Source organism: Engystomops pustulosus, chromosome 2 (genome assembly GCF_040894005.1).
Source record: "Engystomops pustulosus chromosome 2, aEngPut4.maternal, whole genome shotgun sequence".
NCBI classification, from domain to species: Eukaryota; Metazoa; Chordata; class Amphibia; order Anura; family Leptodactylidae; genus Engystomops; species Engystomops pustulosus.
Window position 1 is genome coordinate 123150486 of NC_092412.1, and position 17259 is coordinate 123167744.

At 39.7% G+C, this 17259-nt stretch overlaps 1 protein-coding gene across 1 annotated transcript in view; it reads left to right on the top strand.

Moving 5' to 3' along the window:
- The first annotated feature begins 3396 nt into the window (after positions 1 to 3396).
- Positions 3397 to 17259, top strand: part of TMEM132E (transmembrane protein 132E) — a 304419-nt gene continuing 290556 nt past the window's right edge. The window contains exons 1-2 of the mRNA XM_072136232.1: positions 3397 to 3537; positions 4285 to 4687. Of these exons, the coding sequence (XP_071992333.1) occupies positions 4453 to 4687 (235 nt within the window). The 5' untranslated portion in view covers positions 3397 to 3537; positions 4285 to 4452. The remainder of the gene's footprint in view (positions 3538 to 4284; positions 4688 to 17259) is intronic.

Genomic DNA, 17259 nt, shown 5'->3' on the forward strand with positions numbered 1-17259 from the left:
AGCTGCCATTTTCTCGAGCGGGCGAAATATTCGTCCGAGCAACGAGCAGTTTCGAGTAAGCTAATGCTCGAACGAGCATCAAGCTCGGACGAGTATGTTCGCTCATCTCTAATAATGATATACAGTTAAAGTTACTTACCTGGAATAAATGTACAAAATATGATAATAATGTGGATCGCCTGACCCAATAAACTCTCTCTTATATCAAAGCTTGAAACTAGGTCTGCCATAAAAAATTTGTTTCATGCTATTTGTGTTCAACATAATATGTCAAATATAATAAGAACCAGCAAGCATAGGGATCAGGGGTGGATTAAAGGAGATGTCTAAGAGTAAGTAAAAAATGGAGAGGTAGCCGGGTAAGGGCTGCAAAAAAAATAAACACATACTCTTCTCGTCCATCATTCCTGTTGCCCCGCTCCGCCCTCTCTCCAGGCCCTGCCTCTGTTTAGAGGGGAACGGAAGCTGCACTCAAAACACTGTGACAACTTCTGGCCGGCTCAGCCACACCAACCCGTCCCCTGTACCAGGTACAGGAATATGGTAACTTGTGGGCATGTAAACACATAGGGGCACAGTCTGGAGAGAGGGCGGCATGGGACACCATGTACATGTCTACTTTTTTATGCAGCCCCCCCCCCCCCCAGGGATGAATATCATCCCCCCTACAAGTTCGGAATTCACTTTGCCTTTATATATGGCACTAGAATCAAGCTTGGGGAATAGAGTATGTGTCCCTTCTGCCTGATATTAGTCTGTGGTTTCATGACCTTTGGAGGACCTGCATGTGTATTGTATGTGTATTGAGATCAGGAACAGGTAAACAAGGATGTCATGGTTGAAAGTCCTATAGTATAAAAGTTGGTGGGTTGTTTGGGTGGCCATGGGTCCCCTAGAAGGCTTGGGCCCCCTGCTATCCCCCAAACCGCCTATATTATAATTCACTACTGATAGGGAAGCAGTCATTTAAGGTCAGGTTGAAACTTACTATAAGTCATTGGTAGGGAAAGAAGGTAGTATCACTGTGTCAGGTAGCAGTGCAACGCTGTTATATGGCAAACACTATAATAATAATTATTATTATCTCTTACTTTTTTTTAAATAATGAAATCTTAGACTTCCACCAAGCTTTAAGCCCATACAGTGTTTCAATTCCCCATACACAACAATACCTCTTGACTTAGGTTCCTGGACACATTAGTCAGTATGGATAAAGATGGTGGTCTTAAGGCAGATTTCTATAGGAAACATACTGACAGATATAGCTTCTAGCACTACAAGTTACAAGTTTTCACCCACCACCTACGAAACATGCTCACAGTTTACTTAGTCAGTAACCCTCGGATCAGAGAGACCAGAATCACAGATATGCCCGGGTGTTTTAAAGAGAGAGGATACCCTGACAAGTTTATTAATTCGAAAAAAGTTTTTTGTGTATGTGGGCACGCTCAAAAACGGTCTCGGAAGTGAATCACAATATTTCAATATTTAATACCACATTCAAAGTATAGATAAAAAGTATAGATAAAAACATTCACAATGGTCTTGATATAATAACAGATGGTTGAATTACTACATGTACTGGGATTTGATTATTGCTCGATAGCTCTGACAAATTTGAAGTGTGTCAGAGCTATCGAGCAATAATCAAATCCCAGTACATGTAGTAATTCAACCATCTGTTATTATATCAAGACCATTGTGAATGTTTTTATCTATACTTTTTATCTATACTTTGAATGTGGTATTAAATATTGAAATATTGTGATTCACTTCCGAGACCGTTTTTGAGCGTGCCCACATACACAAAAAACTTTTTTCGAATTTTCTCATTGGGGCCCTTTTTGGTGTTAAGACCCTTTGTGGCTGCACCCAAGGCGGTGTGACAGAGATCAATAAGCGCCACTAAACCCACTATATTAGAAACCAAGTTTATTAATAGATGCTTAGAGCTCAGGACTCACTCCCCAGAAATTCACCCAAAATTTAGAGAGTGCTTGACATCATCAAGAGCCATTGGCATATACTGGATATATAAGTCATATCCAGATATAGCAAAATTTCAAAGTCCAGCAATGTACCAGGCGTCCCAAGAACCTGAGAGTCAAACATACACGAGCCGACACTGGGTCCTCTAACAGAGTACTGAGAAAAACCTTCTGAAAACCCATTAGAAGGGTACATGCCGCTGTGGGTGGAGTCACACATGGTTTTTGTGATGCGTTTTTACAATTTAACATGGGTTTAATTGGTTTGAAAGTGTTTTTCTTCATTAGTGGAAGTGTAAGCAGCAAATGCCATGTGCTATTGTAACCTGTCTCAGGTGTTCACAATGCTCCAACAAAAGGGGTAATAAACTACCACCCACAAACAGGGAAAGATTTCTCTATCCAGGTGTACTTCTTGTGTGACACTAGTTTTGAAGTTGACATGATAAAGTTGGAGCCAGGACTTGACAGCACACATCCTCCATATGGACACAAAACTTATTGTTACCTATTCCATGTCACTTTCACAAAGGGAGACACAACAGGGCACATTTTCAATGCTACAATGGCTTGCACAGATATTTAGGAAGTGTCTGCACCGCTATTGGGTCGCACATGACCGTTTTGTGGCACAGCTGCGACTGATTTGGACTGAGCGCCGTATTTAACTTGCAAATTGTGTTGCACGCCCTATGTTAAAGGTGCACCCCAAAAAAGATGGTGATCGGCCAGTGTGGGGAAACAACAGATTCATGATTTCTGGTGCACAATCTTAGTAATTGCCGCACCAAGCATTATGCACTTTTAGTGCATTTTCCGAATTTTTAAGTAAATATGCCCCAACATCTCAACAATTATGTTTCCAAGTATTGAAGGTACTACCCCACTAAGGACATTGTGGTGATAGGGTTAAATTACTTCAAATGCAAGAAACCTAGAACCACTTTCATATCACATAATGTTTCTTTTCCTTCGTATATAATAACTTGCAGTATACTGTCATACATGCCATTTCCTCATCCTTGTAATACCCCCTTGCTGAGGTCCACCATGCACACATCTGCTGGTATCCTTCCACTGAAGACTTTCTCTCTTTATTTACTAACTATCCCCTGACTCCGTTATCACATTTCACTTCAATAATCTTCACATGACCATTGGCACTGGTTCACACTTGAATCAGGAGCTGATCTCCTTCCAATAGCAGTCTCCCGTATAATATCTACTGCTGACAGGAACAGTACATCTCTCTACCTATACACCTGCACTAGACTGTCAGACATCCTGACTATCCCTCACAACTGCAGCCTAAACACTAACCATGCGTGCAAGGGTTAACGTCATTCCAGCAGGAGAAGCCTCTGCTTCATCCTCTCTGCAGTCACTCCCACTCTACCCTCCTATTGGACACAAGTCCGCAGCGTCCCTCCCCGGGGGCGTGGTCCTCCCTCTCTCTGCTAGTCAGTCAGGCTGGAGCCTTCCTCCGGCATAGACGTGTATGTCCTCAGCGCTGCGCTGCTGCCTGACAAAGTGCTACTACAGGCTTATGGTAAGTTCTGGCTGACACTCCCATCCCTATTCATACTGGACCTTATTATGTTCAACTCAAGTAGTGTGACAGACTGTTTATAGCAGACTTAGTTTTATTATTTTGCTATTGGAGAATTTATGTTCATTGGATCCGGAGATCAACATTATTACCCCATAGTGATATTCTTTTTTCTGGGCATGTGAACTCATGTGGATATCATTATTCTTTATTGTACATCAGTATTTTATATTGTCACCAGATTCCCATTTTCTTACTTAAAGTATAGATGCTGTGATCCGTCCAGATGTAACTCTGCAGCTAACACCTCACACCTTAGAGATCTTGTGATCCGTCCAGATGTAACTCTGCAGCTGACACCTCACACCTTAGAGATCCTGTGATTCGTCCAGATGTAACTCTGCAGCTGACACCTCACACCTTAGAGATACTGGGATCCGTCCAGATGTAACTCTGCAGCTGACACCTCACACCTTAGAGATACTGTGATCAATCCAGATGTAACTCTGCAGCTGACACCTCACACCTTAGAGATCCTGTGATCAGTCCAGATGTAACTCTGCAGCTGACACCTCACACCTTAGAGATACTGTGATCAGTCCAGATGTAACTCTGCAGCTGACACCTCACAAGTCGTTCTCCTTCATACTAGACTCTGGGACCACTAGTGTTCTTGATATTGATTGTGTTCATATTGTAAATATCACATCTAAACTACTGTGCCTTATTTTTTATCCTGTACCGCAGTGTATGACAAGGACTGAGTGCTTCAGTCGAAACGTTACATGTTTTATATTGCCGCTATTAAAAAAACAAAATAAAAATACCTTCATTGACAAGCAGAAAACGGAGTACCGGACATTATTCTACATAGAATCAATGCCATGTGAAGCTACGGGCTGGTAATGTCTCCTAATGAACAATGATAGAATTAGCCAATGTAGAAAGAAACAAGCAGCTAGTTCCGACCAGAGAGCTTGCCATTGGAGCTGGACACTGCTTTTGTGGCTCCCAAGACCAAGGTGCCAGGTCCTCACTATGACTGCCAGGAGAAGATGCCCAGGGCTGTTGTGGAGCTTCACTCACTACCGGAGCCACTATAACAACTGCTACATCTACTGCTGCCTTCTGATTCTCATCACTGCCAAGGGTGAGTGGCACCTAACAGTATTCAGAAACATATGCATGGCATGAGAATGTTACCAGGGGGTAGTAGAATCAATTGGATTCAACAGGATTCTTCTAGAACATAAAATATTACTGATGCCTTTGATGCTGATGCGGAAAGTTCTTTAATGATTACACATGTTGCCTATGCTTGTCTTACTGTCCTGCTTATGTCTAAGTGTAATGCCATATGATAAACCATATTACATGAACAGTGTGGTTTCTGAGCACCCCCTGGCACAGAGTATCTGCTGTCACATTGATCTGTCTTGCAGCTGGTGGGGTCAATGTTTTATAGAAGCTGGTGGGCTTCAGTGTTGTCTGCTAGGACATAAGCTACCATTAAAGCAACTAACACATGTTGTCTTAATCTGGGGGCTAAATCGGAGTGGGGTACGAGATTCCACCTATATAGCATTTTTTCTGTAATTGCTGAACTCTTGCATGTATTTAAATGAACCAAAGCCATCATGGGGCATCATGGAAAAAATGTAAATGTTCATTGAATAGAGATTCAGTAGATGAGTCTTAACATAGGGATTCGTGCACTGTTGAGCTTTGTCTGTTCACATCCCCACTGCCTGCTAATGTTATTTAAAGGAACGGGGCATGTGTAGCATTGCATACTAATGGAACGGTAAAGAGTTAATGTGATTACAAGGTCCATTTGTTACATGATTGAAATGCAAAATGCCATACAGCTGGAAGGGTAGCGCAAACAGTCGGAGAGATGCAGAAATATTAAATGTATCCATTTTTATTGATAAAGAAAATCGTACTGAAGTCCCTAAAGCAACAATAAGGTTGTATAGAATGTGGCTAGTGAAAGGCAAGTGGGCATGACACTGTCTACAAGCCATGGCTAGGTCCTGTTCAAGATAGTTCTGTGAAATACAGTGCATCAGTGTTATGTGTATTTTGTTTATTTACTACATTTGGTAGTGCGTGGCATTCTATAGTCTAGACAGACCAAGGATGGATTGTGATATATCATCCGGCTGTAATTGATTTCTGAAAATGGTAATGTAGTCCTTGCACGACGCACAAAATCACAGGGACTCACATGTCAAGGTAGAGCATTGACTCCCAAGGGAAATGCGTCTCTACTGTATGTAATGAGGAGGAAAGACATGATCACTTGTGATTTTGCTGATAAAACAAAAAGTGCAATGAAAGGCCAATACGTCGGCAGGATTTGTGCTCTGGCTTTTTGGAATAAGTGTGCTGTTACTATTGCTGGACAGAGCAGCTGCATTCCCACAGTTTGCTTCAATTGTTCATCTGTGTTATGCAGGAATCAGCATCCCATTGCTTTATTCCCATTTCCCACATTTCTTTACACACCCCCATATTGATGTTTATTTGTACATGGCAGAAATATTATAGCACAAGAATTATTCATTACCAATGTTTCCAGGACATTCAGTATATGGAATGGGTTGGGTTGGGTCACATATTTTTCAACGTGATGCTCTATTTCTTTACTGTGCAACATGCAGGAGGCTAGACCTGCCTATCTCTTAGTGCCCGGGTCGTCTAAAAGTGCTGTATGTCTCAATGTATAACATCTTTTACAGGCGTCTCCAACAATTTTCACTATTTTTCTCTATTTCCTCAGTACTGGGATGGATATACAGCTGTTATACTACATTAAGTCATCCCTGATTCATTTTTTGTATGCAGCAAATCTCACATGGTGAGCTGCCATATTAAGTGCAAAAACTGTATATGATACTATATCACATTTTTCCAGTATTATCATAAAATAGCAGCAGAATACAACACTTCTGCGATGCTTTATAAATAGCTGTGCCATTTTGCTATAATTTTTCAGCAAAAAAACCCCCACAGTTTGACTGCACTGTGCTTCCTTCACTCGTTGGGTGGATTTACAATACCCGCAACATAACAACAAAGTCACATTGTGATATCACTCTCCAAAACTAGTGATAGACTCTGCATCACACACAGATATGACTTCCTAGGGCATTGCCCACTGGAGAAGTCAAATAGCTGAACTCTAGTTTCTTACTACTCTTTTTTTTCTGGAAATTTGAAATAAAATCCAAAAATTTTAACTGTTTTGAATTGAAGCTCTCCTACAATTTGTATAAACTTCTATTGTGTAGCGATTTAAAGGTTTGTAGTATTTACTTGTTGCCTTTGGAGACCGTGAATAACTATGGATAAAGGATGAAGGATCAGTCCTTTGTCAATAGGGAGCAGCAACTGGTCCAGGCCCATTGCTCACATGTTGCTTTGTGTCAGTAAATAGGGTTGTATCGTATGTAGATTTGGTGGCCATGTTTTATTTTGTGGCCTTGTGTGCCATATTTATTTTATGTCTGTGCCACAATTAAGCTTCTTTTCTGACACTCATACCATTTTTCATTTAGGGTGCAGCTCTTCAATCTTTTACTTTTACGGTGTGCCAAATTTAAAACATCACCATGCAATTCACAGCAAAAATTAGGTTTTAAAAATAACACCCAGTGCCACTAATAATGAATGTCCCTCTGTGTTCTGTTGCTGTGTGGCGTCTTCATGTTAGGCTACATGCACACGAACGTATGCCAGCATGGCAGTAGCCTGGCGCGCATATGGCAAACACACTGTGGAGGAGAAGGGGTGAGCGCACTGCGCACGGCTGTTCATGTTATATCTTTTCCCCATGTTTGGGGCGGGGCCAGGCATTGGTGGCACCGTACCTATTGCCGTCTATAGGGACGTATATGCAGCCGTAAGCTAGTGGTTGTATGTATGTCCCCAGGATGGTGGTGTGCATGTAGCCTTACACTGTATTATTTAGTTTATTCTTTCCTGAACAATGTATATGATAACCACAATATGTATTGCATGAAATTGAAAGCATACAGTGATACTGTGAGACCCTTAGTCTTCTTTGGGGCCATATTACCACTTCATGCAATCTGAATTTATACAGATCTATAAATATACAAATAGGTTATATAGCCAAGTGTACAAGGTATAACTTTACTTATGAGTTTCCCCAGTAATGGGGTTTAATGGTTGCTAAGTGCCCCCGCTTCGGTTTGTTTTCCAATTACGCTTGTCTGTGGATTCAATGACGTCTACTGTCAATAGAGTGATTTTTACTGTTATTTAAAGGACACATTCCCTTCTCTAAAAGTCAGGGTTTACAGTGCCTCCCCCTACTGGTGTGTCCAGATTTCAGTAAACTATCTAGACTAGGCATTCCACTTTACTAGGCCCATCAATTACATGGTTCTTTTTTTAGCTCGGGCTGTTATGTTCCAGCTCTAGGACATGGAATGTGATTTTCATATCTCCAAGTAGGTTCTAATGATGCCTGGTTCCACCAGTCTTTGAGACATGAAAACTTCTTTTTATACTTACACTAATGTTCTACTAGGTTCTAAAGTTAAATTTAAAGATATATTTTGTAATGCTTAGATATTTGTTTTTGGGTTGAAACTAATTGCCAGGGACAGGCATCACGCAATCTGGTGGTTGAGGCCACATTAAAAGAGATTGAGAAGCCCTTATCTAGAAGTACATAAGTCTTTGATGTCTCTTCCATGTTCTGAAGAAAGGAAAAGGTCTTGGCAGATTTGCAGGTCTATTTTATTTCCTATTTATAAAGATATAGATATATATATTCACAATTCTTCATAGTAAATCACATGCAAAATACATTGCACAATATATTATCTACTGCAAAGGGTAAAAATAGGAGTCATCAATGTGTAGCCATTAACAATAACAGCATGTGGCTGAAGGGTGAACATTTACATTATGCACACTACACCTGCTGCAGATACTCATTTAAAGGAGTAAGTAGGGGCTTTCTTTCAGCTATTTGTTAATTTTTTGGTATGAAATGCTTACGGTACATCCCTTTTATAAAGAACTTCTTTGTAATACCACCCTGTAAGTCTCAGGAGCTGTAGGCTTTCATTATAATGATCCCAAGCTTCGTTATAATACTTGACATGACATTGCAAGGCATCCCTTGTTGGAGACCATGGAGTTCCCACTTATTTTGTTAGTGTGCCACTTACAAATATATGCACTGTACTAAGGAATATCATTGATTAACTGAATTAAACTGTATCCTGTATAACAGGAGAACAGAAGCACAAACCCAAATCTCTTACTACTTATCTGAACAACGTGGGTATTGTGAATGAGATTTCCTGTTTTAAAGTCTGTATTGCGCATAGTAATTAATTATTGTATAATTTGGCATAGATCAGTGACAGTGGCAGATATACTAAATGGGGGTCCGAATGCGCGCGGCCAAATACATGAGGCTTTTAGACCTCTTTGGTCTAAAAAATTGTCTCATTCAGATAAACCACAGTGACTGATACTGTTGACATATTTGTGAATTTTGCACAGCATTGTATATTTGCTCCCCGCTCCAATGATCATAAACACCATGTTCCTTTACAGTTAACCCTACCTCCTTTTCCTATAAGTGGCAAAAAAAGTCCAAAAAATACCTGCAACATAAATGGAGTCCAGATGATAGACTATTGTTTGGTGTAAATGGACCAGAATTCTTATGCTTTTGGCTTCGTATATTTTCGGCAGTGTCTTACACAAAGTGCACATTTTAGCATGGTAGTTAATTTCATTTTCATGGCTTATCCTTTACAAAACTACTATTTGGTGTACTGACTGTGATATAACCTGATCTAGGTTTATAATGAGAGTAATTATAGCATGCCAGTATAGGTAGGTGCATGTGTACATAAGGACTAGTACTATTTCTACCCATTATGTAGGTTTATTTTCCCTTGGAGTTCTTTTTAGCTGTACGTTTTCCCTAAGTTTGTGGATGATGTATTCCACACACTGAAGAGGCGGTTCTTCTTTCTTTTCTCAGTCTGGAGCAGAAGCATGGAGAACATTGTGCAGTAGAAATGCAATGATGCAGGATAAAGAACTTAGTTTTCCTGTGTCTCTTATTCTTTTTCTCCAGCAGCTAAGGCTATGTTGTCATAGAAAGCTCCTGGTGTATACATTGAGCGTATCCACACATATATATGCTATCAGAGGGAGACATCATATTTGCCTCAATCTGGACAGTAAACATTGTATACTATAAGAAACACACCAACCTACATCTTGTATTTCATCAACCCTTGGCCTCTGGTGAGTTTACACTCAGGGATGTCCCCAGTGATGTGATGGGCCATATTAGGACACTGGCATCCCTGGAGACTTCAATGGCCATCATGTAACCTGATACTTTAATGAATTAATATAATATTCTTTCTGTTATGCCTCTTTCACACAAACGTATGAACATATGAAAACGGCTCTATGCTACCTGCACCGTACCATTTTCATATGCGTAGCATTTGGCCACATTCATTTCAATGGCCAATATGGTCGTATTGTTGGCCGTAAAAAATATGAGGCATAAAAACACATAGACTATGTACTATTTTCTCCAGTGTTTCCGTTCCATTTGCCCCATAGAAGACTATGGGAAACTTTAAAATCCGGGTTGCATACATGCTGTATCAGGTTCTATACCGTAAGCTGCCATATTTGCGTGCAGTATCCAGGGAGACCAGAACTAGTGAGAAGTGCATTCTGTCAGCCAGCCAAATTTTATACAAAGACGGTACTGACACGTGCACATACAGATGAAAAACACCATGTACATACGGATTCATACAGGACTTGAAATCATACTTTTGTGTCAAAGAGGCCTTAAGGCAGATTTTAGCGTTTATCTGATGGTCTTAGGAGGCATAGGAGGGTGAAGGGCCTGATAAAAGGAAAAGAAGGTATTTTCTTGCATAAAATATTTAGTAAAGTTTCTTGTATATTGATTAATGTAAAGGTAAAATGACCATTTCAAAGTTGTAACATAGACCGTCCTCAAGAGTTGCAAGCTCTGAGAAATAGTGGGTGGTTCAAGGTAGGCACTGCATCCAGGAGTCTTAAAAATCACTTCTTTAATCACACTATGCATTTCAGCTCAGTACATGAGCCTTTATCAGGTATATACTGGTATAGATATGTCTGCTCCTTTTTATAGTTTAAAATTTACAGAAATGTAACTTACCAGTGCCTTTTTTTGGAAATTTGAAACTAAAAAATGCCACACTCATATGTATACCTGGTGGTACTAAGCACAAACATGGAGGGGGGCATTTATTAATTTGGCGCAGGATGTGTGCTATAATTTTCAGTGTCATTTGAGTTTGTGGCGCAAGAGATTAATGATTTGGCACACGAACCAAAAGTTTAAGTCTCCACATTCATGAAAGTGAAATAGAACTCCATAAAAGTGTCCAATTCACAATTTTCACCAATATTGTGGCACCGCCTATTCATATATAAGGGGCAGCAAGGGAAAGTCGATAATAAATGCCAGAATGTGGAAAATAAGTGATTTTAAAAATATTTGGATATGGCTCCTGCCTTGTAGCAGCCACTGTAAGCTTACAACGAAACTGAGTGTACACAGAAAGCACACTACAGACGGGCGATACCTGCGGCCAGTAGCATCATCACTTGCAGCAACTCCTCAAATCTATGAGATCTGCTTCTCCAGAAGGTGAGAGTTTCTATCATCTTCTCCATAAGGTGAGCCTATACACTCCATTTTTATGTATTGTAGGGGTTCAGCTCAAACGTGGGGGTCGGCAATGACAAAGCTTTCTTGGACAGCAGGATTCAAGTTGAAACTGTGCATTTATTCCAGAAAAACAGCAGTATCAAACAAAACATCAAAAAAAATACTTGCCTGTCCGGCTCTAACTATATACTTGGCGGCCCTCACTAGCCACTGGAGGGCTTCTCCGTGCCAGCATGAAAGATACTTTCAGTAACCCCGTGTCACTCACGTTGGGCTCTCACACAGTCCAGCTTCTGTGTCTCCATGTAGCCAGGTAGAGACCTATCTGACTGCTCCACACCCTTCTTTAAGGATTGCCTACCTGGTGCATTGTTAGACCCATTACATTGTGGAAGCTTTGGTCTGGAGCAGTTATCACACTTCTGTCTCCACTCCAGCAATTAGAGTCCTGTACCAGAGACCAACACATGGGAAACAGCTTCCAGTGTGACCCAATGCACATTCTGATCGCTGTAATATACATAAACACCGATTACAATTCAATAGTGACCCTGTCACAGTACGTTTGAGAAATTGTCACTGTAAACACTTGGCTTTCCCAGATACAGACGACTTCCTCCAGTGTTAGGACATGTTGTGTCAGTCTTCTGCATAAATACATCTGCAGTCTGCTAGATACTACTGGTTGCCAAGAAAGCATAGTTATACTCCTGTCATTAATAGTTACCTTGTGTAGAACATATATTGATATATAATTAATTATTGTGGGTTTACTTGTAATTGGACATTAATATGCTTGTTTTAACCAACCCCACCCGTCCATTAAGTAAACTGCAGTGTACAGACGACTGTCTTTTCATAAATTATAGTGTTAACTGTTTATTAACATGAAACCCTTAGTAGCAATTGTCTCTTAGCATATACAGCCACTGGGGTCTCAGAAGCCCACCCATGCTGTATCCCTCTGAGATTGTCTAATAATTATTTACAGCTTGCCAATGTCTACAGAAAGCCAATGTTCTTTTTTTGGCCTCATTTGTAACCTCGCCTTGCATAGCGTATCTCATTGGAAAATGAGATTATGCTGTGTAAGGCTCTGCCTCGTTTATAAACAATTTTTCAATGTCGAAGCTCAATTTCATGCCCCAAGCCCCTATTTTTATTTGCTGTCCATAAACAGAAAATGTGTAGTACGGAAGAAATATGCGCTCACATTAAAATATTTATTAACTGCAGTTTTCTGGAGAGAAAAAAATTACAAACACAAAAATGCAAATGTCAACTATATATCACTATTGGCTCTATCATGTGGTTGGTTGGTTGGTATATGACCACGAGTGCATGCATGTGAGTGTATGATCCTTTAAATGCGCACCCGTTTAGCAGGCAGTAACACTCCTCAGAACTTTAGTTGTGTAAATAAGATAGATGCCCCTGTATATGACGCTCTAATTGTTGCCTAACTCAACCCATAGATGATGTAAAGTGTAGCCAGGTTAATAATGCAACAGATCTTGAAACATGGATCGTGCAATGGACAGATTTCACAAGATTGCTACAAAAATTTAACTTGCTCACTGTTTTCAGCTTAGACGTGCCTTAGAGTGTTAATTTGGCAAAAATGAGGTGACACTTAAATGCTTTCCCATAGAGACTATTTCTATGACCAAGGATCTGACAGGACAGCTTAGTGTCTTTACAGTCAACTGCCTGGTGGACACATGGATAGAGCCTTTGTTGTGTGGCAAGATACATCCCAGAGCTTGAAATATCCCATCTGAAGGAAATGTCCCATATGTGGTGGTCATCTGTGATTAGTGCCCAAGTTTATTAAACTCCAGTTTGTCTTAAATGAATGGCTAAATTATTGACGGATATACACCTTGCTGTGATTGTTTAATCCTTTCATGTAATACAAGACTACTGGAAATTCATTTATACGTATTTAGTGGAAAAACTTGGTCTCCCAGAGATTTGTTCTCCAGGAGTAAGTCTACGTTGTCTTGTAACTGACTGGTGCCTACTAAATATTAAGAGCGTCCTTTTAACCCCTTTTAATGTTTCAGTTCCATTTGCATATTTATAATGTGAAGTTTTAGCTTGGAAGGAGCAGCTGGAAAATAAAAACAAAGGCATGAATAGTGTTTTTTGGGGGGCGTAGACCTACCTTATATAGCAGTTAGTCTGGATAGGTAATTACTTGTGATGGTTTCTTTTTAACAGATTTAAGAAACCATAACCCCTTTCTCCAAAAACCGTCAAAAATGCCATTTATGTCAACAGGCTGTGTGGGGTCTTGAAGCTCAGATTATTCACTTCATTAAATCTAGCTGCTGTACAATATGTGTATATGGCTGGCGCCACACGTAGCGCTTTGTCTGCACTTGCAAACGCAAACGCAGACAAAGTCGCGCCCACCGGGGCGGGCCTCGCCCCGATCTCATCGGCGTTTCTATGGAAACGCCTGCGGTCGGGAACGAGCCGCCGGTGTTTCGCGTTAAATTAACGCAAAACACAGGCGGCTCGTTCCCGATCGCAGGTGTTTCCATAAAAACGCCGATGCGATCGGGCCGAGGCCCGCCCCGGTGGGCGTGACTTTGTCGACTTTGTGTGGTGCTTTTTTTTTTGCTTTTTTTAATCATGTACACAAAGTTAAACCCATTACCAAAAACTTATGGACATACTGCACAGGCATTGGGCTCATAAATTGAATTTCAAGATCCAAATATCATTCTAATTTATCTAAATTTATGTATCCAAAGAGTTCTAAATGGAGACTTGATTGTTATACATTGGTTGGTTTTTAGAGTTTCTTGTAGGGATTAGATGGAAGAAGCTGATTCTGCTACTTGCTTAGCAGAGGAAGTAGTAGATTTTTTATCTGATTTCTCCTATTTTTTTAATTTAATATTTATAAATCTGTATATAGCATCATCTTATCGGTAAGAACTTTATAGATTATGAGGTACTTGTAAAAATAATAAGAGATTACAGAGTGATTTTATAGAATATGAATAAGAGTCATGCTCCGAGCTTACAATGGATGGGGGTGGGGCTTGTGGGAGTTGTGTTGCACATCAGATTTATCATGGTGGCATAGACTGCTTGATGAATATGGCATATGAGGTGTTAAGTTCTGCAGAGTATCTGTGACCTTCTTGTTGAATAGTTGAACACAAGCCACAGATAAAGGCAGAACTGTTGCTAAATTATTTTGTACTCCAGGAGGAGACTCAAGTGGATTTGAGTTCAAATTTGTGGTTTTTTTTTAATATATAAGCACCATAAATCTGAATTGCCTTGATAAACCTAGCATTAGTTGGAAGAAGTATATAGTATCTAGGCAAAAGTCACAGAAATGATGCAAATGTGGCAAATGTGAAATGTCGGAGAACTGGTTTCATTACAATGATACATCCCCAATGAATTACTGCAGTTTCTGGTAGTAAAGGACCATATCGCATCCATAGTGTTATCTAGTTTCAGAACTACCAAACGCTTTCTACTTTTGTCAGGTTATGATATCAGTTTTGACAGTTTATTGCTTATTTAGTAAAATGTAAGTAAAATACAGTCAAACACGCCTATGAGCGGGTGTAAATTTTGTTTGTATGGTTTTTTATAGCTCCACTTTATTTAGTCTAAAGTTGATCTTTTTATTTGATATTGCCCCGGGGTGTAGATGTCATACGCAGAGCCATGACATGAGCATATTGGGAACATTATTTATTAGCATTTTAGAATTTATTTAGCTACAACGCTGACATTGTTCACAAGGCTGTTTATAATTTACATAGTAAAGGCAATAAATTGCTGGAATGGATGAATAACTCTAGTCAGGTGGGCATACTAGATGAATACAAGAAAGCTTGCAGTGGAGGAATAGTTTACAGCTCACGGAAATGGAGCACACTTGGTGCCATTGAGGGCAAATGCATCCCTAGTGATAGAATAGAACAGCATCTTAGTGTACTTTTAACTATAGGACTGGAAACATAATTTACAGCGGTCAAACCTTGGACAGCTCAGTTAATGAAATGCCATGTGCTTTTTCATTCTCTGAAGCACCCAGTGGGGCTGTTGTATAAGCATTCAGCTCTGCACTGAAATCCATATAGAGGACTAGCAGCCGACGAACACCTTATGTTACGACTGTGATAGCATCCTATATCTCTTTGTGAATCTTGTGGAATGTTTATTTCTTTCCCCTGTCCTCCAATAAAAATGTTCCTGCTAACATTGCATCTAATGGATATTTTTCTTTAAAGAAACACAGATAGAAATTGTGGGCATAGGTATTATTTTTACATCTTCCTATCCATAAACAGCCTTCATCCTAAGGAATATGAATACAATACCAGAGGTGTGGACTAAAATGTCATTTATAGTTGATGTATTTTCTGGCTGTGTATCTTTTCTGGAATTTACCAATTAAACTGGTTTGCATATATAGCTGTGCACACATAAAGGGGTATTCCCAACATATGCAAATACTTTTTCCAGAATGGACAAGGAAAACCATACCTCTTTTTACTTTGAAAGGCCCTACGCTGTACTGAAGAGACACAACCATATCAAAACATTGCTGTCTACAGTTGGTAGATATACTGGTTTGGTTTTAATCCCACATAATGTTAACTGTAAAGGCATATAGCAGTAAAAGTGTAATAACCAACATGATTCATTAAAAATAAATCATGTATAACTAGAATTCTTGTTTTTTGAGTGGAGTCCACAGAATGAGTGCAGGATTATATATGCACATGGGAAAAAACTGGTTGTGGAAAAGAATACAGTGTCATTGTAACTTGGGCTAAAGAATGCATTGGGAATAATAAGGAGACATTTTTTGACACATTTCTTGATGGACTAAAGGGTAAACTAGATATCATCACAGATAATACAAACATTTCTAGAATACTTTAAAATTTGATTGTAAAATATTACAGTGAGACTTGAATGTTGATGAATGTAAAGTACTGACCCAAGTCCGCAGAAATTGTAATGCAGCATCTACGCTAAATGGAAAAAAAATTGAGGGCTATAGAAAGACTTTGTCCTGCTTAGAATCAAACTGAGCTGCAGTAGTCAATTTCATTCTTCAGCTGCAAATGGAATGTTGGTCACAAAAGTTCTGTTGAGCTTTTTGGCAACAAGCTATGGGAGTTGGACTTCTCAAGGTAAATGATAATGCAGGTGTTGATTTGATTGACATTTGGGAACTGCCCCAGGTGGGAGAGGGGATCTGTGCTCCTGATACAGCATTGAAACTAATGCTGTATCAGGCGAGTGGAAATAGTGGTAGTAGCCACAGGACAACAGGAACACTGGAGGAGGTAAGAAGAAGTTTTTATAGCCTCCCAGACCTGTTATAGTTTTTTTTTTAAGCTTGTGCAACCCTTTTAACTGCAAATGCCCCTTGTTTGCGGCCTACATGCACACCCATCTTGGTCATAAATATTGACGTGTCTGTGTGAATAAAACCATACAAATCATGGTTTTACCATAGAAGTATGTATAAATGTTATTCCAGTTTTTATCTTAACATGAACATCAGTTAAACATCATAATCTTACACAATTCAAGGGAAAATGTAGGAGTCCCTGCCTCACATATCAAAGCAGTAAATTGATCCATATGTCTAAACAAGCATTTTGTCAACATGCATATTTATTTTAATATATATATTTGTCAAAAGGTATCCAGCAGCAGTAACCAAAATGGGTATAATTCATGGACTCGATCAATCCATCAGTAAATACAATTTAAAAAACATCAGCAAACCACTAGTTGAATAGTTGTGACGGTACTTCATTCAGCCAGAGTGGAAGGCTCCAGGAACTTTTATCATGCTTATCAAAGTTTCCTGTCTAGGAACCAAAACATTCAAAAATAAATACTACGCTGTTCTGGCTCCCTGTGTAAGCGAATGCCCACCAGTCTCTGGCTGCAGCGCTAGTTGTAGGGACCAA